At 44.1% G+C, this 25,288-nt stretch overlaps 1 protein-coding gene across 13 annotated transcripts in view; it reads left to right on the top strand.

Annotated features, from left to right (window-relative positions):
- Positions 1-25,288, top strand: part of AGAP1 (ArfGAP with GTPase domain, ankyrin repeat and PH domain 1) — a 307,825-nt gene that overhangs the window by 240,368 nt on the left and 42,169 nt on the right. For 7 of the 13 annotated variants that reach the window (XM_030277040.4, XM_030277041.4, XM_072931918.1 and 4 more), the window contains 3 exons: positions 11,975-12,052; positions 20,919-21,073; positions 23,250-23,340. In XM_030277040.4, the coding sequence (XP_030132900.1) occupies positions 11,975-12,052; positions 20,919-21,073; positions 23,250-23,340 (324 nt within the window). The remainder of the gene's footprint in view (positions 1-11,974; positions 12,053-20,918; positions 21,074-23,249; positions 23,341-25,288) is intronic. The other 6 variants (XM_030277043.4, XM_030277042.4, XM_072931917.1 and 3 more) reach the window with 1 other exon arrangement.

Below are 25,288 nucleotides of genomic sequence, written 5' to 3'. Positions count from 1 at the left end.
CTTGGAGGAGGATGTTGAATACACAAGGAACATTAAGAGGATTCTTGTTCATTCCAGTTATCCTTCCAGAGAGAAGTAGATTGTGGAGACCCTGTGAAATACAAAGGGGTTTTGTCATTTCAAGGCAATACCACACTCATACATGTAGGAATTGTCACCTCCTAGCTCTTAGTCCCCACTGGGTGCTCATTTTTTTGTGGGTCTGTCCTAATACATCAACTCCAGTTTGATGGACAAATTCAAAGTGAAATTATTTTTTTTTTATCATCTCCTTTTTTTCCCTCCTAAAAAGCTTTCTGGGAAGGCAATGATGGAGATGTTAATCTGCAAGTAAAAGGTACTGCCAGACACTTCCATGGTGGTAATTTTAGTCACAAGTCCAGCCACTTCTGCAAGGGGGTAGGAGGGATGGACTAGGCTGAAATGAGAATTGTGGGAGTGCTGAGAGATGAAGTAGAAGAAATTCCCTCCAAGTGCCTGTTTCTATCCCAGCTGTACATCTCTGGGGACAGGTTTCATGATTTCCCCTCCATTTTTGGGGTGAATCTGCTTTCCTGTGATGCCCCAATCAGCAAGGTGAGATTCTCTTTACCACACACAGTAAATTCAGAGCATAAATTGATTACTCACAATTTTTCAGCACATCCGGCTTATTCCCATCCCAAGCAGGAAAAGCTGAGTATCTGGCACGGCATTTTAAGGGGTTTTAATCCTCTCAGTGACATTACAGCTCACCTGGGGACAAAGTTCTGTCACTCTGGGGAAACCCAGGAGTGCAGTGCCTGGCTGATAGCTTTGATTTTCTCATGAAAATTCTCTTTTGATTGCACCTTGTTTTACCTGGTTTTTCATGCTCTGTTTCTTTACCAAACCCATTTGTTCTTGCCCACCAAGCAAGTCCAGATCTGCCCACTAAAGGAAATAATCTGTATCAACCTTTATTGTATTTGATTGCACAGTGTTTTGTATTAGTGTGTTGTGGGGGTTTTTTTGTGCCTTTTTCTGTACCTGCAAGTTAACTCCACGTGGAAAGGTCATACAATTTTGAAGGGATCTCATAGCAGTGGGAGTGTTGCAGAGGACTGGAGAAATCAAAAAAGAATATTATGCTTGTAGTTGGAAAGAGGGAAGGGATCCCGAAGAATCTGTGTGTTATTTAACCTCATACTGATCTAGTGTGAAATCCTTGGAAGGCTGCTATGTGATCTGCTTAGAAAGTAATTTCCATTGGCAAAGTAACAGAGTTGTCCAAGACTTTCACAGCAGATTGTCAGGGGATCAAATGCTGGGCAATTTCCTATGCCACATTATCACAAGCATCTTTCAAGAGCAAATACACTGAGTTAGACCTGAGATCACAAGAAGCACTAGTGAATAGGGATTTTTTTTCCTTGCTTCCCATGGCATCAGTCATCTTCATACTCCATCTGCATTTCTCCTGCTACTGGGAGTGCAGCCTGTAGGGTTTTTACCACTCCAGAGATCTCTTAAGCCTTCTGAAGAAAATTCTTGCTGCTTCTTCTTTATCAGGTCTTCTTATCCCCCTGTGTTGAATGTTCTCCTGTGTGCAAACTGAGCTCTTTGTCTTTCTGTGGCCAGCCAGATTCATCTGCTGGGGCTTTGTGTTCTCTATCCAGGTTTAGATGAAATATTGGGAAGAAATCCTCCCTGTGAGGGTGGGGAGACCCTGGCACAGCCCAGAGCTGCTGTGGCTGCCCCTGGATCCCTGGAAGTGTCCAAAGCCAGGTTGGACACTGGGGCTTGGAGCAGCCTGGGATAGTGGAAGGTGTCTGTCCCTGCCCATGGCAGGGGGTGGCATGATTTTTATGATTTATGATTTTTATGAACGTGGAAATGATATTTTGAACGAGAACAATGGCAGATTTTGCGTGCAAAGCTGAAAAGTAACCTGAGAGAATAATGCAGACTCCTGGTAGCTCAGCACTCTGAGGGGTTTGCTGCTTTTGAAGGTGTGGCTTGATAAAAGAGGTTTGACTTCTATAGGGAGCAGGATGCTGCTGATACAGCCAGTGTGATAAAGCTGCGGTTGATGTGCTGCTTGTAAATTTTAAACTCCATTCATTTCTCAAGGGATGGGGAATTCTGGCCTATTCTGCCTCAAAAGCAGCCCCATCCCTCTCTCCCAGCTGAGGGCAAGGTGGGATTTGCAGTGGACAGAGATATTACAGTGCAACATAACAGCCTTGACAGCTGTGGGTGATGCTGCAGCTCAGCTTTGGCCATCAGGAAAAATCCTTGAAGGATCTGGAGCCTTCTGATGAAAACATTGAAGATTTCATCTCTGCGCTGGAGGAGCGAGGCCAATCTCCTGAGCTGCCCCTTCCTGCTTTTATAGGATACTCCTCTTCCCAGCCATGCTCTGCCTGCCCCCACCACCACCAAAAAATTACAATCCACTGGGTGAATTGATTTGGGGCTCAGCCTTGATGCAATGCCAGCATTCAGCCCCTCACACCAGCGTGGCTGCATTGTTAGCTGGACCTGATTACCTGGATGCTCCAGCAGGAGCTGCCACATCCGAGTTGGAGGTGTGTGGAGATTAACTGGTGTCTGTCCAACCATTTGTCACACAAATAACGGTGCCAGTGGAGTGAAATACTATAAATCATTTTTTCCAGGATTGAAACCTTTTATCAGTTGTGTCACTTCCATTATTCAATAAGCGATCAGTAACAGGCGTTGTGGTTGAGCCAGTTAGTAGTTAACAGCTCAGAGCTGTGGCTTGTGAGGGAGCCTGTGACACCAGCAGCTGATATAAATTCAGGATTTAATATTTATCTTTAATATTTATCTGAGTTGTTAACCAGGGTTTTGCTGGAAAGGTGAAAGGCAGCACAACTCTGGCACAAGTCTCTTAATTCCTGGCTTGGTCCCATGGTGGTGTTTGTGTAGGCCCTGCACAATGTTCAAAATATCCAAATAGCAAATCCCATCCTCTTTTTCTCAACTTCGTTCCAGAGCTAACCACAGCAGCTCCCCAGGGATTTCCAGCAACCACAGCTTTTGGAAAAAAAGTCAAATTACAAAAGTCAAATTACAGGGATGAGAACCACTGGGTAAGAGCAGCCACAACCCTGAGTTGGATGGATTTGTGCAAAGATCTGGGCAGATGCTGGGTAATAGCAAATCACAAGCATCTTCAACTTCACGGTTTTTAAATTATTCACTGGTATTGTGCAAATTAACATCAAATCTGAGGAGCCCCACCCAAGACAGCCATAGGTGATAGAAACTTCCTGTGAATGATGCCCTCTCTATGGAGAGGAGACAGAATGTTGTCTCTGCTCTTGGAAAGAATTTTTCTATTCCCACTGGATGTCTTAGTGCCTAATTTCTCCCTAAGAAGAGGGCTGAGTTAAGACTCCTTCCCCAAAGAGGCTGAGACTTGAGCAGTGAGTTTGGGAAGATAAACTGGAAGTTTGTAAACACCTTTTGAGAATTCCGTGCTGCTTTGTCCCATTGCTGGGACATTGCTTTGTCCCATTCGAGGTGGCTGTTTAATTGTGCAGGCTCTGAGAAGTTCTGAAATGCAAATAAATAGATTTATCCCAAAATGGTTTGGATTGGTTTGGTTTGGTTCAGTTCAGTTTGGAAGGGACTTCAAAGCCCATCCTATTCCATCCCCTGCCATGGGCAGGGACACCTTCCACCGTCCCAGGCTGCTCCAAGCCCCAGTGTCCAACCTGGCCTTGGGCACTGCCAGGGATCCAGGGGCAGCCACAGCTGCTCTGGGCACCTGTGCCAGGGCCTGCCCACCCTCCCAGGGAACAATTCCTTCCCAATATCCCAATTTCCCTCTGGTGGTTTCAAACCAGTCCCTCGTGACCTGTCCTATCTCCTGCTAACACAGCTGAGTCTGTGGGTGTTGTGGGTGCACTCCTGGGTAAGAATTTCTGCCAAACTCAGAGTTCCAGTGAGTCGTCCATGCTCAGATTGTCCTCTTTGTACTGAAGGACCCAATGTCTGCTGATCTGTGTTTTCCAATTTAGCCAAGGCAAGGAACTGGAAGTCTCCTGCTCTGTTGCTGCAGGGTGATGTAGAAGCTCAGGAAAAAAGGGAGATGATCAGAAGGTCTTTTCCAGCTTAAATGATTCCCTTGTCTTGGCATGATAATTTAGGTTTATAGAGAAATAATCAAACACTGGCAGGTTGGCTCCTGCTCATTTTCACAAGTGGTGGAAAGTCACAAAGAACTCATGCTTATGTTAGATATACACAAATTTGGGGTCTGTGTGTTGTTGTGTACCTCAGTTTTTATTTACCTAGTGTGAACCTTTTGCAGTAGGGTGGATGATGTGGATTAAAGGTGAGCAAAACAGGAGGTGGTAACAGTAATTCTGGTTTCTTTTCAGTAGTTTACATTTCAGAGTAAGTCAGAGCTGGAATATCAAAGTGACACTGATGCCTAACCTGGGCATTGGGAAAATCAGATTCTTCATCACTTGTATCTACAAAAAATCTCCAGGAAATGAGAGGTGGGTTGTTTTCCCAAATTCTGCTTCCTCTTCAGCCTTTTTTCTTGCTGCTTCCAAGTGCTCTGAGAGGGCTTGAGTGAAGGTGCATTTTGTGTCACAGAATTGTTCTTGCAGGGAGCTTGCACTGGGGGACCCTTCCAACCCCAGCCACTCCCTGACAGTGGAAGCTTTGCCAGGAGGGCTCTCAAAGCCCAGGTGGTTTTGATGTCCCAGCAAGCAGGGTTTGTTGTCACAGGTGCCACAGGTGTAGTGTCCCCTTTGATCCTGGAGCCCTCCAAGGGCAGCGCTGGGAGGGGCAGCTCCACCACCCCCGTGCTGGTGTCACCTGAGCTCCCATGATCCTGGTGACAAGCATGACACCAGGATCAAGACAATTGGGTAGAAATGTGGATATCTTTGAAATTCCAGAGGGTTCAATATCTTGCATCAGACGGAACAGGCTGCCCAGGGGAGTGGTGGAGTCACCATCCATGGAAGTGCTCCAAAAATGAATATTTGTGGCACTCTGCTGTTGGGCTTTGTGACATTGAGTCAAATGTTGGATTTGATAATCTTGGACGTCTTTTCCAACCTTTGTGATTCTGTGAAATCTAGCTATGTAGCCAAAAAAAAAAAGGGAATTTAGTACAAGAAAAAAAAGTGTAATCGAAATTCATATTTAGGGTTGAGGCTCAGATATAATGGCACAAACTGCTCTGTTATAAATCAAAAATAAGCCAAGGTGCACTGTACACTCCTGGATAGCTCTGGTAATTATGGCCTGGTGATTACATGTTACTCCAGTCATAATCCCAGTTGTAAAAAACGTGAGAAAAGCAATGGAATGGACTCAGAAGCTCTGCTTGCCCACTGCTTCACTCACCTGGAGTAAATTAATAAAGATTCCTTTCAATAAAAATATTAAAATGCATTTAAGACAGATTTTCAATAAGCACATTTGCAGTGGGGGGTGTTTTACATTTGAATTACTAGAGTAGGGCAGCTGGGGTTTACAGAAAACTGTCATGTAGCATTAAAAGTAAAAGAAAAAAAAATCAATTATGATCTTGACAAATCCCATTTTGTCAGGGAAATGTTTTCGTTTCCTCTGCATGAAAACATCTTATGGTAGTTTTGTGGGGTTTTTTTTAGTCCAGATGTGTACAAAAAAAAAAAAAGCAGTGACAAACTGATTCCCTTAATTCCATAATAGCTCAGCTGGCCTGGTGAAGTCACCCAAAATTGGAGGAGCTAACCTTGGGAATGGGTGGCTGGAATGCTCCCAGCTTGTTTTGCAGAGCTGGAGCTGGGGGTCTGCTGATCACAGCCAAGCCATTCCAGCCTGTTACATAGCAGGAGTCAGAGTCATTAAATAATTATACCTTTGATTAGCTGCTTTAACTGTTCATTGCCTTTGAAATATGATAGTATAATTTAAAGCTTTTATTAAAAGACAATTTTTCTAGGTGGTTGAAAAGGATTTTTTTGTGTGTGTGTGCGTGTAGAAAAGAGCCATAATTTTCTGCTTCAGATAATGAAAAACTGAGAAAAATGTTTCAAATTACCATTTCCTTTTTGTCAATTGGAATCTTGTATGTTTATAGTGTATTAGAAAGGCACTGAAAATCATTGAGTGGGTCCTTTACCTACTGCAGAAGTTTGGATGGAGAAATATTGCAAGGGGGGGAAAGATAACTAAAAACATTTTTTAGAAATGTTTAATTAAAGTAACTTTTTTTCCCCTGTCACCAGCAGAAGTATGAATGTGTTTTCATTTTTTTCCCCCTTCATTTGAAATGTTCAAAGCTGAAGAGAAGCCAAACGTAATTAACTATTAATATGATTTGAAGTATTACTTTTAGAGTGTTTTGTGGGTTTAAATAGATCATGGGAAAGGATTTCAGTTGCAGAGGAAAGAGTTGGGATTTTGTACCATACAGTTTGAGTTGTATTTGGGGAAATTTCAGTAACTCAGCACTTTTATTAATTTACTTTATATCAGCTTGTTTTTTCTGAGTGTTCTGCAGTCCAAAAAGGGTATATTCAGGCCTGTTGCCATATGATATATTTTCTGTCCCCCCCCCCCCCTTTTTTTTTTTTTTTTAAATTTTGGGACACAATAATAATCCCTTCTTCTCCAAACAGAAATGTTGGGAAACTTCAGGGTCACATTCAGGTGTTTAAAGATGGTTCATAGTGGAAAATCTGGTTTAATAAATAGAAAAATAGTGAACGTATTTATCATCCCTTGCCATGGCAGGGGCTGGAACCAGATGGTCTTTAAGGTCCCATCCAACCCAAACCATTTTATGAGCCTGTGTTTGGTATAAGATCCATGCACTTTGTGGCATTTTTTTATTTTAAAATGTAGTGTTGGGCAGATCTTGAAATACAATGTATCCAGTTGATTTTACTCAGATATACATGTTTATGTATAGATCTATATTAGATAGGCCTGGGGTTTGTTTTGGGGGTTTTCTAACCCTTTTTTGAGGAATTTTTGTCATTTCTGCTTTCACATAGGATAAGACAGTGTCAAGCCCCTTCACAGTCACCGAGACACATTTGCATGATCTGAGAATGTCCTGAGCTGCCTCCCAGTGAAATCATTTCAATCCTCTGACCAGAGAATGGGGTCTTGTTGGACAAGTTCTAACCCAGAAGGGAGGAAACTACCCAGCCTGCCCCTGATGTAACCCCATGTGGTGCAGAACTTGAGGGAGAGCAGGGGGAGGGCCGAAATTTATCCCTAAATATTCAGCTTTGCCTCCCATCTGCCTCTTATTGTGGGAACCCAGCACACCCCTCTGGCTGCCTTGGCTGACTCCAGACCTGGCAGGGGGCTCGGAGCCCTTGGCACAAAGTCAAAAACACCTGTGGCTTTGATTTTAGCCTGTGGAAAAAAACTGCCAACTTTGTGTGAAGATTTACAGGTCACAAGAGTTTGAGTTAAAGTAACACAGGGTGAAAAAGTAGAATTTTGGGGTTTTTTAGAATGGGGTTCAGGAGGTAAGATGGAGGAATTTGGGTGTGTCTTGTCCTTCTCCTTCTTCTTGTCCTCCATCTTTCTCTGTGATGGTGACACTTTTTATTGGTTTAGAGTAGAGACACACACTCTAACATAGGTGATGGGTATTAGGAATTAATCATAAAGTACATGTAATTCTTAGTATAAAATGTAAACACCATCTCAGAGGGCAGGTAGAATGCAGTGATCCAACTTGCTAGACAGAGCTCAGCAGGTCAGAGAAAGAATGTTATAGATAAGAGAAAATAAACAACCTTGAGAAGCAAAACCAACGCATCTGAATTTCTTCTTTGGCCGCGGGGCTGGGAGGAAAAGACTTTTTACAATCTTGGAGTCATCTTGACCACAGAAGCCCGAGATCTTATAAAGCCATTTTCCTGGGCAGGTGTTACCTGGAGAAGCTGCGCTGCGCTGGGCTGTGGGAGGAGGATTTTCCTCAGTGTTCAGTCCCTGCACAGCCCGAGCAGAGCAGCGCTGCTGGGGTGCTGCTGGTTTTATCTCTGGCACTGGGCACTGGGAAGATGCTCTGGGAAGCACATGACACGCCAGCCCCCTACCCCCAGCCTCGGTGCAGAGATCCTATTATTTCTGATAATTGATGCTGAGGGCTGTGGCGTGCCTCATTTAATCAGCACTGCTCAGCACACTCCAGGGATGTAATTCATGTAATTCCACCTCCAACATGGCTGGCCAGGCTCGGACATGCAGCCGAGCGGCCACGGCAGTTTTTAATCAGCTGTCTGAGGAGTATTTATCTAATCAGCCCAGAACTCTGTCACAGCCAGACCAGAGGTGACATTAGCACATCTGGAATGCCTCGCTGCAGCACTGGAGGGAGGTGATCAGGGTTAGACTGTATATGTGAACACTCTGCCAGGAATAAAAGGGTGTTTCTGCTTATCAAAATGGAAAAGGACTGAATTGGAGCAGGTTGGAAAGGGTTAACGCAGGGTTTTGTTGGCTGTTATATCCTGAGCATCCTTAGAGAACTTCCCAGGTAATAAACAGATGTGTCCTCAGATCACACCCTACAAACCCCTCCTGCTTTTGGACACAATGCTACTTGATGATGGTGGTAGTAAATATATTTACTGCAGAACCTGACTAATCAAAACCGGGCAGGACAAGCAGCTGCATTAGCAGAGAATAAATAGCAGCCCCATTAAAGAAGGCATACACAGAAATTCTGTCTGCTCACAGCTGTAAAGTTATTGCCTGAGCAAATACAAAGAGAGGTGCTAATTGGGAGTGATTAAGTTTAATTGATTCCCAGTTCCTCCATATCTTAACAAAAGGCTGTCCTGAAGCTTGCCTTCCTCCTTCCTGTACCAACATAGCTCTTCTCATTCTGAGATGTGCCAGTGTAAAAACTGCTTCTGCACCAGTGGGGACAGCTCAGCTCACAGGGAGCGCTCAGAGGCACCAGCAAAGGGATGAGCTGTGTCCCCTGATCCTGCTGGATGTCCTGCCACAGCTGCAGCTGCCACCACCACCGGGACAAGGACAGCTTCTCCACTGAAAGGCTGCTCAGGCATCAGAGCAGCCTGCCTGGAGCAGTGGTGCAGTCACCATCCCTGGAGTGTTCAAAATGTGGGTAAATGTGGCACTTTGTGGGGTGGTTCAGTGGCCATGGAGGTGTTTTATCAGATGTTGGGCTTGATCTTGATGGGGCAGCCACAGCGTCCCTGGATCCTCAATATCCCAGGATCAATACTGTTTGCCACTTTAGTAAAAGTTAAATTAAATGCTGGGGAGTTGTTAACTTCATTCCAGATGTTTGAGGTTTGAGAAAGTTTGTCTGGTTTTCTTTTTCCTGGAATCTTTAGTTAGAGGCACCTCTTGGTGGCACTTTAGGAAGAAAACACACTTCCAGAAGTTACTTCAAAAATCAGTCTGCCTTAAAGATTTTATTTTTTTTGGGGGGGGGAGTTTTTCTGTTAGATAATTAAGCATTTTTTACAGCATTTTACTGACAACCAGTTGGGGTTTCTTTGATTAAGCATAAATGTGATATATACATAATCAAAGAAACCCCAGCTGGTTTCCAACCCCAACCTCAATCATATATATATATATGTATGATATAGAAAATAGATTTGGATAATAGAGACATAGATATAGCTATATAGATAGATTATATGGATGATGTAGATGTAGATATAGATATAGATATAGATGATATAGATATCTCTGGAGCTGGCAACAAGAGCTTTTGTTGGGTTTGCTCTGGGGACCAGGAAGTGAATCCAGACCAGACAAACTGAATATGCTGGGAAATAATTGCAAGACAAAGCAGGCAGATAATGACCTACGGGGCCTGTTCCAGCCTGCTTGTGGGTAACAGCAGTGTGTAGTTCCAGGAGCAGGCAGGGTAGGATGGCTCTGCTCTCCCTGGCACATCAATCACCCTGCAGAGGTTTTGCTTGGCAGTGTCCAAACCCTTATTGAATCCTTAAAGGCAGGAGAGCACCTGGAGGAAGCAGGCAGGAGCCTAATCGATGCCAAAGGATGCATGTGGATGTATCAGGGCCTCAGCATCTCTGTGGAAAAAGTCCATTTGTTTAAAGGGAAGGGAAAGGCCTGACACCTAACACATTAAAATGGATTATTTCATCAATAGGTTAATAGAAAAGCAGGCTGCAGGTTCACTCCTGCACGCAAAACGTGCCATTAAAGTGTGAAAAATGGGAAAGGCAGTGGGAAAGGGTCTCTGTGCACTGGAGACCATCTTCCCTTTCAGAGGGGTGCCAAACCTCGGTTTTGCCTATTTATATGTAAATGTTTCAGAGGGAAAACAAGTTTTCTGCAGGGCAATTGTGCCTCTCTAGTGCAGAGACTTCTTAAACAGGTCTTTAAATGAGGGTTTTTCCAGCTTGAAGGATGCACCCAAAGGAAACACTTTTAGATTTGATGATGTCACTTAGAACACTCAGTCCTCCTTTTCAGTATGGAGCATTAAAGCCTGCAGATAGCTTTATTCAAATCATACCTGGCTTAACAGTCAGGGGTGTTCAGGCAGTGCTTTTCCAGCTTTAATTCTTCAGCTGAAAATGGAGCTTCTTGTTAAAGCCTGGAGTGACTTCTTGTCACCGTTCCTTTTCCCTGTGGGCAGCTGTTTGGTCTGAGTTCTGTGGGGCATTACAGGAAGAAATTTTGAAGGGAATTTTTTAAATTATTGTATCTTGGTACTGGCTGCGTTGTGGGGTGTGGATGACGTCCTAAAGAGTGAGGGGCATCTGTGGTGGGAGGGAGAAGGGTCTGAGGTCCCTTAGATAACTTTTGAGTCCAACCATCAACTCGGTGCCATCCTGTTCACCACTAAACCCTGTCCCACATCCAAATGCCGTTTGCACACTTCCAGACATGGGAATTCCAGCAGTTCCCTGTTCTTCCAGTGGCTCTTGGGTGTCCTGGTCTACTCAGATGTTCCATCTGGTTCCTGTGTGAGGAAGCCCAGCCTAAGCAAAGTGTCTTAAAGATTCTAGAGAAGGTGAAAATGAGCTCTCCCCTAATGAGCCTGGGAGCAGAGTGCTTTTCAGCCAGATTTTCTGCTAATCGTGAAGCAGCAGCTCAGAGGGTCTCAAAGTTTGGGTCAATTCTAATAAAACAAGGGTGTTGCTATTCTCTGTAAAGAAGAGAGGTTTGTTTGTTTGTTTTTTTTTTCTTCCTTTCCAAATAAGCACTTCGATTTTGCAGTGGGGGAGGAATTTTGGAGCAGCCTAAGATAGTGAAAAGTATCCCTGCCCATGGCAGAGGGTGGAACAAGATGGGCTTTGAGGTCCCTTCCAACCCAAACCATTCTGGGATTTTATTATTCTACTTCCTTTGAGCTCAGTGCTACAAAGAACATTTGTTGGGATGAGGATTTAAGGTCATTACATCATCACCTCAGTTTCTGAAGGGGATGATGTAAAAAGGAGGTTTAAGGATGAACTCTGGGCACCAAGTGATCCCCACAGGCTTGTGCAGGAAGAGGAGCTCTTGTCTGGCTGTGTTTTGTCGTGAAGTAAATCTCATTTTACAGTAGCTGTTTTGTCCAGTCCTGTATCTTCTACACAAATACTTCCTGCCTTTTTTTCTTTTTCTTTTTTTTTATTTTTTTAACTTCTACTGGTCTGCTTTGTCTATTCCAATAGCAGATCCATTTAATCTTCTCAAATCGTGTCATGTTGTGGTGACTGAAAGAAAAATCACTCTGAATATGAGGTTTTCCACATTGAAAATTGAAATTCCACATTGAATTGGCCATGGATTGCAGGGGCTGAGTGGTCCTTGTATGCATTTTCTGTGTGTAGCTCTTCACGTGTGAACAGGCTTGTGCTTGTATTTTACTTCACATGCTTTTTGATGTTTCTTTTCTCCCCTTTTTCATTGAAAAAAAAATTTTTTTCTTCTTTCCCCTTCTTTTTTCTTTATTTTTATTCTCTTTTTTTTTTTTTTCCTCTCTTCCCCTCCTGCTCTCTGGACGCAGCCAAACGCAAAGCTTGGAAACTAAACCGTGTTGGTAGCCTGCGAAATATTTACAGCAGCAGCAGCACCAACACCGAAGGTAACAAACCCACCTGTCCCAGACAAACACCTCCTCTCTCCCCCCCTTTTTTTAACCCACTTCTCCAGAATTTTGCCCTCCTTGCCTCTCTCCCTTTCCCCCTGGAAATGAGATTTGCCCCAAGCATGCGTGTTTGTTTCCACCCCGTGTTTGCAGAGTCATTCCACTTGGTCTTTTCATCTTTCTGTTCGTGCCTTTTATTTTGCCATTCATGTTCCTTTCAGCTTACTTAAATTTTGACCTTTCCCTCTAGTCGTGGAGTAGTGATGTTTAAATTACTTCAGGAACCCATTTTCTCCTTTTATTATTTTTTTTTTTAAGAGATACATATATATTTTTTCCCTTTCTCCATGTGGGCACTCAATGTAATATTTCCCAAGTTATTACGATTTTTAAAAGTGTTAGTATCAGGTGTAATGATCTGTAGCCAAATACAATAGTGTGCCATGACATTTAAGTAACAATCTTAATTTGTTTTGTGCAAGCCTTCTCCATAATGCTCTTTGCAGCTCTAATCCAGAGGCGAGACAGTTGCCGGGTCATTTGCATGTGCTACTCTTGCTTGTAAATTCTGGATATTGTTGTATTTCTAAAGGTCACCCGGTGCCAAAGTTCACAAATTGACTTACATTGCTTTTTTTTCCCCCCACCCAAGGCAGCCGTCATGCCTTTTGTATAATAGCACATGGAATTTTATGTATTTATTTCCCCCCGCTCCCCTCTCCACCTTCAAACAACACAATTACAAACTTTTTTTTTTACTATATATATTTTTTTATTATTATTACAAATGTCAAAGGTCAGGACGACTTGGAAACCAAGCAAGGAGGAGGGAGGGAATAAAAAACCCACCAGCACCATCTCCAGCAGCACGGAAGAGGGATGGTGTAAGGAATAGGGAATGCAAAATAGGTCACAACTCAGTAATCTCGCTATAAAGGAGGGGGATTTTTTTTTTCTCTTCACTTAAGTGCAAACCAAATGGGTCAAGTAATCGCAAGCGCATGCCCTAACACTAATTGACTTATTTTGGAATGATTATAACTGTAATATTTTTCTTAATGTCACTGTTTTCTGGGCTGTTGATTTTAGTGATTGCCAAGCGGTGGCATTAAATCTCTTGTAAATTTTAAATTGCATGCTATTTCTGTAAACAAGTCCCTCTGTTCACATCCTGATCATTAACCTTTGGTGATTTATATCACCGTCCTTTTTTTGCACAATTACAGCCCAGGCTGCTGGCTCTCCCTGCCGAAGTGTGCACAGGAAACAAAAGTGGGGTTTTATTCCATCTTGTTAAGGCAGCTTTTTTTTTTTTTTTTTTAATTTATAATTCATACTTTTATTTCATTTCTCAGCCTAAATGTAAAATTATTGCCTTTCAGAGCTGCTAAAATGGCTGGTTTGATCCTTTAATTGTCTTTTCAAATATGAAGTGCAAAATATGAAAAGATAGAGAGTGGCTGTCAATATTCATAAGTCTTGGAGTTGTCTTTTTTCCACAAAGACACTTAAATAATTTTCAACTTTCTATTTGTTGTTTATACCTCCCAGCCCCATTTTACCTCTGATCAGGTATGTTTGTTGCTACAGGTTTAGTGCTTGAGAAGCTTGTGAATTTTTATTTACCTGTTCATAAACTGCAGCAAATACACAGAATTCCCTTGTGTTTTACAGATCTAGTTTTTGTAGGGCCTGTCTAATTTGAGGAATCTTTTATCTTACTGATCAAACTAAGGCACCTTGGTATGGAAACACAGTCCTGTTGGCCATGGCCCAAAAAGTTTTGAGACACAGCATCAAAATGAAATTCTAAAATTGGGCAAATGTACCATTTTTGGATGTTTTATCCCCCTGAAAGCTGGAAGTTCAATGTTCTTAGCTGTGAGCTGGTACCGTGAGCCTTTGTGTGAGAGCTGGAATGGTGAGACATGCAAATGTGGAGTTAATGAGCATTGTAAGTATTAAAAACCACATGTTTAGATAATTATGCCTTCAAAAAAGAGAATGATGATGGGAAATGACAGTCCAGAATAACAAATCTGCTTTGGTCCTTGGCACACGCTTGCTCAGTGGCACTCACCCCTATTTACACACCAAATAAAATTTCCCTCAGGTTCAGCCCTGGTTTGAAAAGCTCTCCAATCATTTTTAACTCCCTCCTGGTGTTTTTAGGTGTTCTGGGTGTGCTGCCAGGTGGGCAGATCTCAGCTGGAGCTGGGAGAAAGTGCAGCCCAGGTGCTGCAGTTGTGCTCTGGGTAGGTGATGGTGGTGCCTTTTTGGGCTGCCTAAAAACAGAGGCCAGGCAAAAATAAGGGAATAAAAGCAGTTATATGTATTGAAGAGCCTTCAAGTACATTTTGGGCAGACAAAGCCCCCTCAGGGGCTACACCCAAAAAATGGACGACGGGTTTTAATACTTTTATAAGTTTGGTCCATTTGCATATTGGGGGTTCATCTGGCAATTACAGCCTCAGGTAATGAAGTCATTTCAGTTTGGTCCCCCCAGTTCACTTTTGTTTCCATCTCTGGGGGCCTGAGGCAGTGAGGTGTCCTTGATTGCCAGGCCTGGAGAGGAATTGCTGTGTCTGCCCAAAATGGGGAAGCAGCAGCCCACGCTGCACACGGAGTTTAGGGTTACACACTAAAGAGCTGCAGGGTTACGGATGGTTGGGAAATACATATGCTGAAATCCGAAGGTCTCAGTGGTCCCCAGCGTGGGGGGACTCTGTGCTTGAGCTTCCCCATCAGAAGGGCTGCTCTCTCCTGGCTGTTTCACAGCAAAAATAAGGTTTTGGGTGGGATTTTCACCAGCTGTGGGATCCCAGCTGAAGGACTCAAACTTCTGAGGGCATTACAGAATCGCTGAGGTTGGAAAAGCCCTCCCAGCCCATCGAGTCCAAGCTGTGCCTGATGCCCACCTTGTCCCCAGCCCAGAGCACTGAGTGCCACCTCCAGGGATGAGGACTCCAATTCCTGAGCTCCCTATCCATGTCCCAGCTGAGCCTGCCCTGGCCCAGCCTGAGGCCATTCCCTCTCCTTCTGTTCCCTGGAGCAGAGCCTGACCCCTGCCTTGCCCTAAATTGCAGAGTTACCTCCTTCATCAGATTTGTCTTATTACAAAAAATCTTACTTTCATTTGTTTTAGAGTTTGCCTAAACTCTTTAGTTGTCAGATTTTGTGTGGTTTTCCATAGGAAGCCAAATGAGAAAGTCCCACATGCTCCCTGTTGCAGACAGCCAGGCTTGAAGCAATCTTTTGGTTCTTTAGGGGGAAAAAATAGGTAGTAGCAGTGAGTTTTGCTTAAAACAAACCCCACTCTGGTCTTAAGGGTACCTTGTACCTGTTATCATGGCAGTATTATTAAAATACAGAATAATTTCTCCTATACCAACAGATTTCAGGCCAGGTTGGACAGGGCTTGGAGCAACCTGGGATAGTGGAAAGTGTCCCGTGGCAGGGGCTGGAACTGGATGAGCTTTATGGTCCCTTCCAGCCCAAACCATCCTTGGATTCTATGATTTTGCAGCACAACAGGAAGGATTATCTTTAAGGAATTAAAAACCTGTACTCTGCATGCATAAAGATATTAAATCCTGATCTTTTTCCCCCTCCTCACCATTGCATGTATGATTTTGGTTGGATTTTCTGGGCACTGAGGGAGAACTTTTTTGTTTGGATTTCACCCAAGCTGCCTTCGGTTCCGAAGTGTGGAATGTGTGGTGCTGTGCCCATGCAGGCAGTTACATCCTGTCTGTCTAAACTGAATTTTAAAAATTTTTTCAACCTGAGTTGTCTTGGCACCCAAATAAAACATCGAGCCCACGAGGCAGAGGGCTTCAGTGCCTTCAGCCTTTCGGCACCACTCAAGAGACATGCGATCTAAAGCAGAATAAAACCCTTCCAGTGGAACACAACCTTTACCAAGAGCTGTGGGCAAGTGCCAGCAGAGCTCCACTGTCCTGATGGGGTTGATTTTCAAAACTAATTAGATTTAGACACCGGGTTTGGAAAGGGGAGAGAAGTATTAGCATAGCCATGCCCAGTGGGACATGGCACAAATATTTCCTTAATTGAGGTTGCTAATAAACATACTTACCATCCAAGTGAGGGGGATAATTCTCACCGAGTGGCAAAGGTAACGCAACCTAACACGTGTGGGACGTAAATAACACAATTGTTGTAAACAAATTGCAGTTGTAAACAACTCCTGTTGCTTCCCAGGGCACCCCAGCAGCTCTTCCCTCTCCTCCTTTTGAAAGGATGAAGGGTTATGGTGCTTGAGCAGAAGAGATTTTCAGGAGAGGGAGGAGGCGATGAAAAAGGAGTTTAAATAGGTCTGGATGTTACATGAGGCAGGCTTGGCTGGGATTCAGGCTGTAACCTCAGCTCTTGGAGGTGCTTCAGGAGCATTTGAAACATGCCCTCAAGGGGGTTTTGGTGCTGCTCTTGACTTCTTCCTGGGAAGTGTTTCCGTGAGAGTGGCACCACCCTCCAGATGTGCATGAGGAGTTACTGTTAATTAGCAGCAGCACCAGCATCCTCTGATATCAGACAGCTGTGTTGGGCAGAGATACAAATGCACAGCCTGCTTTGCCCGGAAGCCAGAAAATCCACTCTTATTCTGGCAAAATACTCATAAAGGCCTCTTAGAAATGCCTTCATATTTATTTATTTAAAAGCCAGCTTTCAGGATGGGTGTGATTTCTGCACAGCAGAAAGGAGCCCTTGCCTCCTGTTGACTTGCCTTGCTGAAAGGTTAGACCAGGTGATCCTTGAGGTCGCTCCCAACCTGATCTTCTAGGACTTTGTGACTTGGAATTGTGCCCATCACTGGTGCAAGGTGTCAGTGGTTATTTATGCAGTTTTTAATATTGAGAGTAAAATAGGAGGGGAGTGTAAATGGAGACGAAGCTGATTTGTGCACATTATTTAGAACCACTCCTGAGAGATACCAGGAGGTGTGAGTGCTTCTGGACATGTGTTTTCCCTACATTCCATAGACTCCAAATGGAGTTTTCTGGAACAAGTTATCGACTAATTGTATCCTGTGGTAATTTTAGTGTGGTTTTCTAAACCTGATCTCAGTCCCACATCACAAACACATGGGATGGGGAAGGCAGGGAGGCCATGCCCTGAACGTTTGTTTTTTCTTCCACAATCCATTGCTCCTAAGAAATTTTATCTCTTTGTTTTCCAGAAGTGGGTGGGCTGTGGCAGTGTCTGGTTTTTGGCAGAGCAAAATAAATGTGAACTTGGGTTAAATGCAGTTGACTGTGGAAAGATGATGGTGAGAAGTGTCCCTGGAATCCCAGAATGATTTGTGTTGGAAGGGACCTTAAAGCCCATCCCATTTCACCCTTGCCATGGCAGGGACACCTTCCACTCTCCCAGGTTGCTCCAAGCCTCATCCAACCTGGCCTGGAACATTTCCAAGGATAGGGCAGGCACAGCTGGGCACCCTAAAATTCACTGATTCCATGCCTGCTTCCACTGAAAGAAAAAACCTCTTGAGCTTTTCCTTCCGTATCATCAGAGTCTCACACTTTTGGCTCATTTCCCATCCCAGCCATCCTACCCTCTTCAAGAAAAAAAAAAAAAAAAAGAAAAGGCAAACAAACAACAACAGCATTTTAGACATCTCCTGTTGATAATAACTTCCAAATGGAAGTCAGTGGCAGCTGGTTCTTCACACTTTAACCCTTCCTCTGCTGCCCTTCCAGGAAATAATTGATGACTGATTGGCCCATTAACCTTTTTTTCTTTTAAAAAAAAAAAAGTTTGACAGCCTGGACTTGTGTAATGAGGAGGGATTCCTGGTGAAATCAGGCTGATGGCTGAGTTGCTTGCCCCTGAGGATGCAAAATTAGCCCCGTGGGACCTCGTCTGCATAGAAACTGGACACAATTAGTGTAATATCCGGTGTTATTAATGTAGTTTGGAGTAATTGGGCAGGTTGATTTCGACAGGTTGATGGTGCTAAAATACTATTATAGTGGACCTTTCCATGAATAACTGTTAAACATGGAAAACTGTTTAATAAAATTTTGTGATTGGGCTCACAGGGATTTAAAAAGCACAAGCTATAATTTGGCTGAAGAGTAAAAGTGAACAACTTCATCTTCCTGCCTGGATTTTCCTGTTCCTGTGTGCTGTGCTTAAGGACATACAGGAACAGGTTTGTTCCCTGTATTCTGAAGGAATTGCCCTGGGGGTGACGTGGAGCAGGCACTGCTGCTTTGTTTCACAGTTGAGCTTGGGGGGGAAAAAAATATTGGTGTGTTTAAGCAGAAAAAATGAGGGAAGATGACTTCAACCAGCACAGCTTTTTGGGAAATAAATCTGAAGCTTCAGTGGATATAGAATCGTGGAATTATTAAGGTTAGAAAAGACCTACAAGATCATCAAGTGCAGCACTTAATCCAGCACTGCGACGTTCACCACCAATCCATGTCCCCAGGTGTCACATTTACAAATCTTTTAAAGCCCTCCAGGGATGGTGACTCCAAACCTCCCTGGGCAGCCCCTTCAATCCCTGAGCAGCCTTTCCATGAGGAAATTCCTGCTGGTGTCCACCCTGAGCCTGCCCAGGCCCAGCCTGAGGCCATTCCCTCTCCTCCTGTCCCTGTTCCCTGGAGCAGAGCCTGACCTCCCCCGGCTGTCCCCTCCTGGCAGGAGCTGTGCAGAGCCACAGAGTCCCCCTGAGCCTCCTTTTCTCCAGGCTGAGCCCCTTCCCAGCTCCGTTTTCTTCTCTGGACCTCAAAATATCCTTCCAGCCCCACCTGAAAATGTGCTGCAGCTCTCCTGGGCTTGTTTCTCCTCAGCAAGCCAGCTCCATGTGTGTGTGTGATCAGAATTATTAAAGAGGAGATCAGAGGAGTCAGTGATGCTGCAGAGACCTTAACTCTGTTGTCCTGCAGGAGATAGTGCACAGGACTGAATGTAACTTCATTTATTGTGGAGTAATTCCTTTTAGATCTTCCTCATGAAACCCTGAAAGCTCTGCTTGATAAACGAGGCTTTGGCCATGATTTATTCATGGCCTTTTGGGTAATGTTTCTCCCTGTTTGTTTGGAACACCGTGTTGCTAAAGTGGAACACTTGTAGCTGTGCATCATTCATCTTTGACCCAGGTGGATGACACAGAGCTGTGTCAGGGGGGTTTAGGTGGGATATCAGGAAAAGGTTCTTCTCCCAGAGGGTGCCCAGGCTCCCCAGGGAATGGGCACAGCCCCAGGCTGACAGAGCTCCAGGAGGGTTTGGACAATGCTCCCAGGGATGCCCAGGGTGGGCTTGTTGGGTGTCTGTGCAGGGGTAGGGGTTGGACTTCAATCCTTCTGGATCCCTTCCAACTCTGGACATTCCGTGATTTCTTTTCCCACTTACCCCATGCACTGTTTTCCAGTAAAACTTCTGCTTCAGATACCTTCCTGCACCTGAAAACGACACTCAGCTCCATGTTTATCCCTACCTCAAATGCCAAGTCACCTCCTGCTGCTTTTGAGGCATCCTTACAGCAGTGCAGGCACTGGCCTTGCTGACATGGAGTTTATCCAAGAAAACTTCTTGTCTCAAAGCTTGGGAGCACAGCTGCCAGCGGGCAGCAGTGCTGTCCTTAAATCTGGTGCTGGATTTGTCCCTGATCTTTGCATGTTTATGGATGATGAGGGAACACAGTAGTGTCATGGCTCTGAATATATAATAAGTCATTATAGGACAAAATGTTCTTTCTGAAGCTCATTATGGCTGATGTTCACCAGAATTTTGTGCTGTATTCTTTTCCTTTCATGCTTCGTGCCAGCCTGTCCCAATTGCACTTAGTCTGTTTCAGCTTCCTTGATTTTTTTAATTTGGCATTGGTTTCCCATGTGTAGGTGGGGTGTGTGTCCATTTATTTCAGTTCTGCTGGTATTTCCATGTGCTGCTCCTCTGGCCTGAATACTTGTCCTTCTCCTCCAGTAGCCCTAAGGATATTTCACTGACCCTCCCTCCTGGCTTCTCAGATCATTTTCTCATCTCCCATGTCGGACGTGGATGTTGAATAGGTTGAACTGATTTTAATCCTGTATTACAGCCCAGTAATGATTATTATTCTCCCAGTATTTATGCTGTAGAGGAGAAAATGTCCACATCTGCTTTAATATATCTGTGCTTGTAAAAACTGCTTGAAAAAAGAGGAGAAATTGTTAATTTTCTGTATTGTCAGCTCTTTGTGGTCCATTCATCTTTTATTTTGTGGTCCCCTTTGATTTTTACATTATGCAGCTTTTAACACCTGAATTTTAAATCTAAATTATGCTTGTTGGCCACTTTATGTTTGATTATGGTACAGACTCAATTCCAAGCTCACAAACACAGGGACTGAGTATTTACTCAAACCAGTGCTTTATCTGCATAGCATTTGGAGAGGAAAAACAGAGGATCCTGGTTCTTTCCTGGTGCAATGTGCAGGGCAGGATCCAGCCTCAAGCCTCGTGTCCAGACCTGCAGTTACAGGATTTGTGCAATCCCAGAATTGTTTGGATTGGAAGGGACCTTCAGGATGATCCAGTGCCACCCTCTGCCATGGGCAGGGACACCTTCCACTATCTCAGTGTGCTCCAAACCCTGTCCAGCCTGGCCTTGGACACTTCCAGGGATTCAGGGGCAGCCACAGCTGCTCTGGGCACCTTCTGCAGGGCCTGCCCACCCTCCCAGGGAACAGTTTCTCCTTCATATCTCATCTGAATCTACCCTCCTTCAGCTTAAACAGAAGTTTGTGTAACAGAAGTTCTTACCAACCAAGGTTGTTTCAGCTGCTTTTTGCTAGCCTTAACTTAATCTTTTCTTCCTATTGCATTTCTTTTTTTTTTTTTTTTTTTTCCAGAACAAGAAGAAAACTTTGAGTTTATCATCGTTTCTCTCACGGGCCAGACTTGGCACTTTGAAGCAACCACGTACGAAGAGAGGGACGCGTGGGTCCAAGCCATAGAGAGCCAGATCCTGGCCAGTTTACAGTCCTGTGAGAGCAGCAAGAACAAGGTACGGGCCACAGAGCAATACTGGCAAGAAGCCATGGGGCAGGTGATCATTAGGATGACAGCAAATTCTGAATTTTAAGCCTTTACCCCTCGAGATGTGTGTGTTACCCCCCCAGCTGAGCAGGGTTAGAGCTTTCTGAGGGAAGAACATGGCCTGGGAGGAGCAGCTTTCCCCCTTGGAATGCTTTCCTTTGATGACAGAAGGAGTTTGTTCACGTTTCCTGTCAAAATAAATGTTGAAAATCTGAGATGTCTTCAGCCAATTCTAATTTTGGGAGAACTTCTGTATCTTGAGTGCAGGTGTCTGTAAACACTTGACAGGAGAGAGCAAGGTGCTGACTGGTGACTGAGGGAGAGAAATGGCCAAAAATTGTCCAGAACTGTAGATCCTTTAATATTACCCACCTAACAGTTGTCTTTGATGATTTTATACTGCAAGGAAGACACTCATATTTTTAAGTGAATGACTACCTTCATTGCCCTGCTGTGCCAGACTAGATCAAACACCAGTAATTACCATCATCATAAGACAATTGGCCTCTTATTTTGTGGTTAAAAATGGGTTTTTTTCCAACATATATTCCTGAGATGGAGGAAATCAGTTTACGTGTTTCTTGCTTTGCATGGTTCCACACATTCTGAAATGTGTGTGTTATCAGAGCACAAAAGGGGAAGTTTGTACATTAACACCTGCATAAAAAGATGAGTACAAAAGGATAAAGAGTGTCTGGACAATGGCTCATAGAGGTTTTTCTCACTGGGTTCCCAAAGCATGTCAGCAGAACTGACTGGAACAGCAAAGGGCAGGGCTGGACAGGTTTAACGGGTGTCCCGTGGAAGTTGTGTCTCCACATGGATATCCACAAGTCCTATTAAATCACACCTCGGGGAGCCCTCAAGGCAGTTTAGTTGGTATCTTGGTTTGAAAAGACAGATGTCTGCTAAGGAAGGCAGGAGCCTCTCTTGAAATGGAGAATGTAAACCCCCTCCCTCCAAATTATTATAAATTTGAAATTAAAAGGCTCTCAGGCAAAGATATGGGGCCAGGAATAACAGTTCTTTATTAGGGTAGAAAAAAAAAATAAACAATGCAGTAATACAAAACAACACTGACAGAGTCAGAATAGGACCTGACACCCTGTTGGTCAGGATGTTGACAGCAGCCCCATTAAATGGTGGCTGCATTGCTCCTGGAGTGACAGATGTGGTTCTGGTGGACCAGGGATCATGGAGAAGGGTGGAGTTTTCCTCTGAAGGTTCAGTAGTGGGCCTGGTCTTCCTCTTGGAATTCAGTGGAGAAGAAAGCTGCTCCTCTGGGAATCCAGTGGAAAAGGGCTGCTCCTCTGGGAATCCAGTGGGAAAGGGCTGCTCCTCTGGGAATCCAGTGGAAAAGGCTGCTGTGGTGTCCCAAATCTCAGATCATACCCAGGTAGGAATGTTTGGCTCCTCCCCCTGGGCAGAGCATCTCCCAGAGGGATGATGGAATTTTATCAGCCATGCAGTGACACTCACTGGCCCATGAACAGAAGATATTTCTCAGAGGGAGGACTGGTTTGTGGAAGAGATAAAGAAAGAACTGCCCAATGAACAGAAGAGAACTGCCCCAGCCCTAACAGATCTAGAATAGAATAGACACCCCCAGCTACATCTTGCATTTCCAGCCTAAGACAGTTAGGTAGAGCTGAGCTACCTGTACATCAGGAGAGCCTCCCCCAGCAGAGGTCATGGGCAGGTCATCGTGAGGAGCAGTTAAAGGGGACCCACGGGTGAAATCTGACCTTTGGATGATGAAAAAGTTCCAGCCGCTTCTGCAAACCGTCCCTTAGTCTTCATTAGCACAAGCACACACATCAATAAAAGAAATTGATCTTGTAAAATAATATTCTTATCTCATTTATCTCAAGAAGCAAACCTGCAGCGTGGCTGCTGCTCTTGGGAAGAGCAGGGTTCTTTCTCAAGCTCGGTTTTCCTGTTAGAATCCAGGCTGGAGACCCCAGAAGTCTGGGAGGTGCCAAAGGATCACTGTTCCTTGAGAGGCAAATCCAGATTTGAGGTTCCTTGACCGTATTCATTCAACCTTGGCCTGAGCTATGGGGTTTGCTGCTCATTCAGCTGACAGTTGTGTCATTGGGTTTTTTGGGTTCTTGCTGCTCACTGGTGTTTTTGGCTCCCCGCAGTCGCGCCTGACGAGTCAGAATGAGGCCATGGCCCTGCAGTCCATCAGGAACATCAGAGGCAATTCCCACTGCGTGGACTGCGAGGCACAGAGTGAGTACAGCCCCTCCCTGCCTGCAGCTCTGAGCCTTCCCCTTGGCCAGGCCCTGGGGAGCACCCAGCCCTGGCCTCCTTGCTGGGACATCCCCTCTTGTTTGCACATCTCTGCTTCGTCAAGGACTTTGCTTAACCAGACTTGTTTGATCTTAATTTATGCTCAATATCTGCCACATCAAGTGCATCCTGATTTTTACCCCTTGTTGTTTCACATTGAATGTAAGCATTTCTGTATTTCCCTTCAAAGAAAAGGCAAAAAGTTTGCTGTTTGACATCAGTCCCTTCCATTTCCCTCCTGTTTCACGTGGTGAGAGCACACGTGCCGTGGTAATATTTTCAAAGAGGTAGAGCTTGATTGCTGGTTTTTTAGTTTGGTTTTTTAGGCTTGCTTGTCAGAAAAAACCAAAGTCATTGCTCATTATATCTGGATACTAGAAAACTGATTTTGGATTTTTTTTTTCTTTCCTTTTGTGTTTTTTTCCCCCCTTTTTTTTTTTTTTATTTTTTGAGACATATGCTTAATGTTCAGAAGAGTGTTCTCAGGAATACTTTGAGCTGTGCTTCACCTCACTAACCCCGACTGAGGCCATTATTCTTGTGCTCTTTAGTTCCAGGGGTTTGCAACAAAGCCACAGAAAGGAAGTTCTCTTACTCTAAAGCAATTAGTTGGAGGAGCTAAAGGATTGAGAACTTCTGCATTTTTATTTCTTTGATATTTGGAAGTCAGAACTTTCCTTGTGATTTTTACACATGCTTAAAATGGAAAAATATTCACTTAGTTTTCTTCAGCTGTGATTTTTATTTTTAAAGATTTGCTGCTTGGGATTTTGACTCCTGGTCTAAGCCATCCTGATACCCCAGTGTAAAAAGAGCATTTGTACACAAGTGCAGGTGCTTTTGCACCAATAATTTGGTCTCTGCTTTGCACGTGCTAAACCAGGGAAAAGCCAGGTTTGAGTGGTATTTTAGCACCCGGAGCCCAAAGCAAGTCTTATTTATTAGTGTGCTTTCATAGTGACCTGGCAGTCGTTGAGATTTCCCCCAAAGCTTTGATGCAGCTCAAGAGGAAGGCAGGAAGGGTGGTGTGCTGTGGATGAGGAGGAGGGGGTCTGGGAGTGACCTACATGGATATTTAGCTCATTTGAGGTACTCACTGCTGCCTCTGAGCAGCCTACAGTGCAAGTGGTGACAAGTCCTGCTCCACTGTGGGTGGCATTTTTCTAGCCTTGCTAACTATATATTTATTTATAAAATATACAATTATATTCTATTTTATATATATATATTTATGGGAGGTTATATTATATAAGATGCAATCCCTTCAGTGCAGACAACTTCCACAACATCCTTCTAATCCGCCTCAGCCCTACCCAGACTCCATACTCCTAGCCTTGCTAACTAGATATTTCTTTACAAAATATACAATTATATTATATTTTTATATATATATTTATGGGAGGTTATGTTATATATCAATAAGATGCAATCCCTCCAGCAGACAACTTCCACAACATCCTTCTGATCCACCTCAGCCCTATCCAGACTCCACACTGTCCCCAAGGCTCGTGTTTCTGTCCCCAGCCATGCACATATCCTAGGATTTATGCAGCCAGGATGGATGTTTCATCAGGAAAATGCTTTGCAAGAAAGCAGTGCTCTTTTTTTTATCTTTTTGGGGTTTTTTTCCCCCCCCATTCAATCTGGTTTTCAGCCAGATTGCTCATGGGTCAAGCTGGCCCCTGTGCCTGGTGCCAGCAGTGGGGATGTGCCAGGAGCTGGCTGCTGGGAGAGGGCAGAGTGGGACAGCCCATTTTGGCAACACTCTGTCATGTGGCTTTTATGAGGGGATGATTTTAGAATCTCAGCTGGACTTGTTTGTATTCTCAGGGATGATTTATACCCTCTTTGACTCCTCTTGCTGTTTGACCTTCCTGATTTTAAGGCC

This window comes from Taeniopygia guttata, chromosome 7, assembly GCF_048771995.1.
Source record: "Taeniopygia guttata chromosome 7, bTaeGut7.mat, whole genome shotgun sequence".
In the NCBI taxonomy this organism is placed as follows: Eukaryota; Metazoa; Chordata; class Aves; order Passeriformes; family Estrildidae; genus Taeniopygia; species Taeniopygia guttata.
Note: the sequence above shows the minus strand (reverse complement) of the source record. Positions and strands in the feature narration are given on the sequence as shown.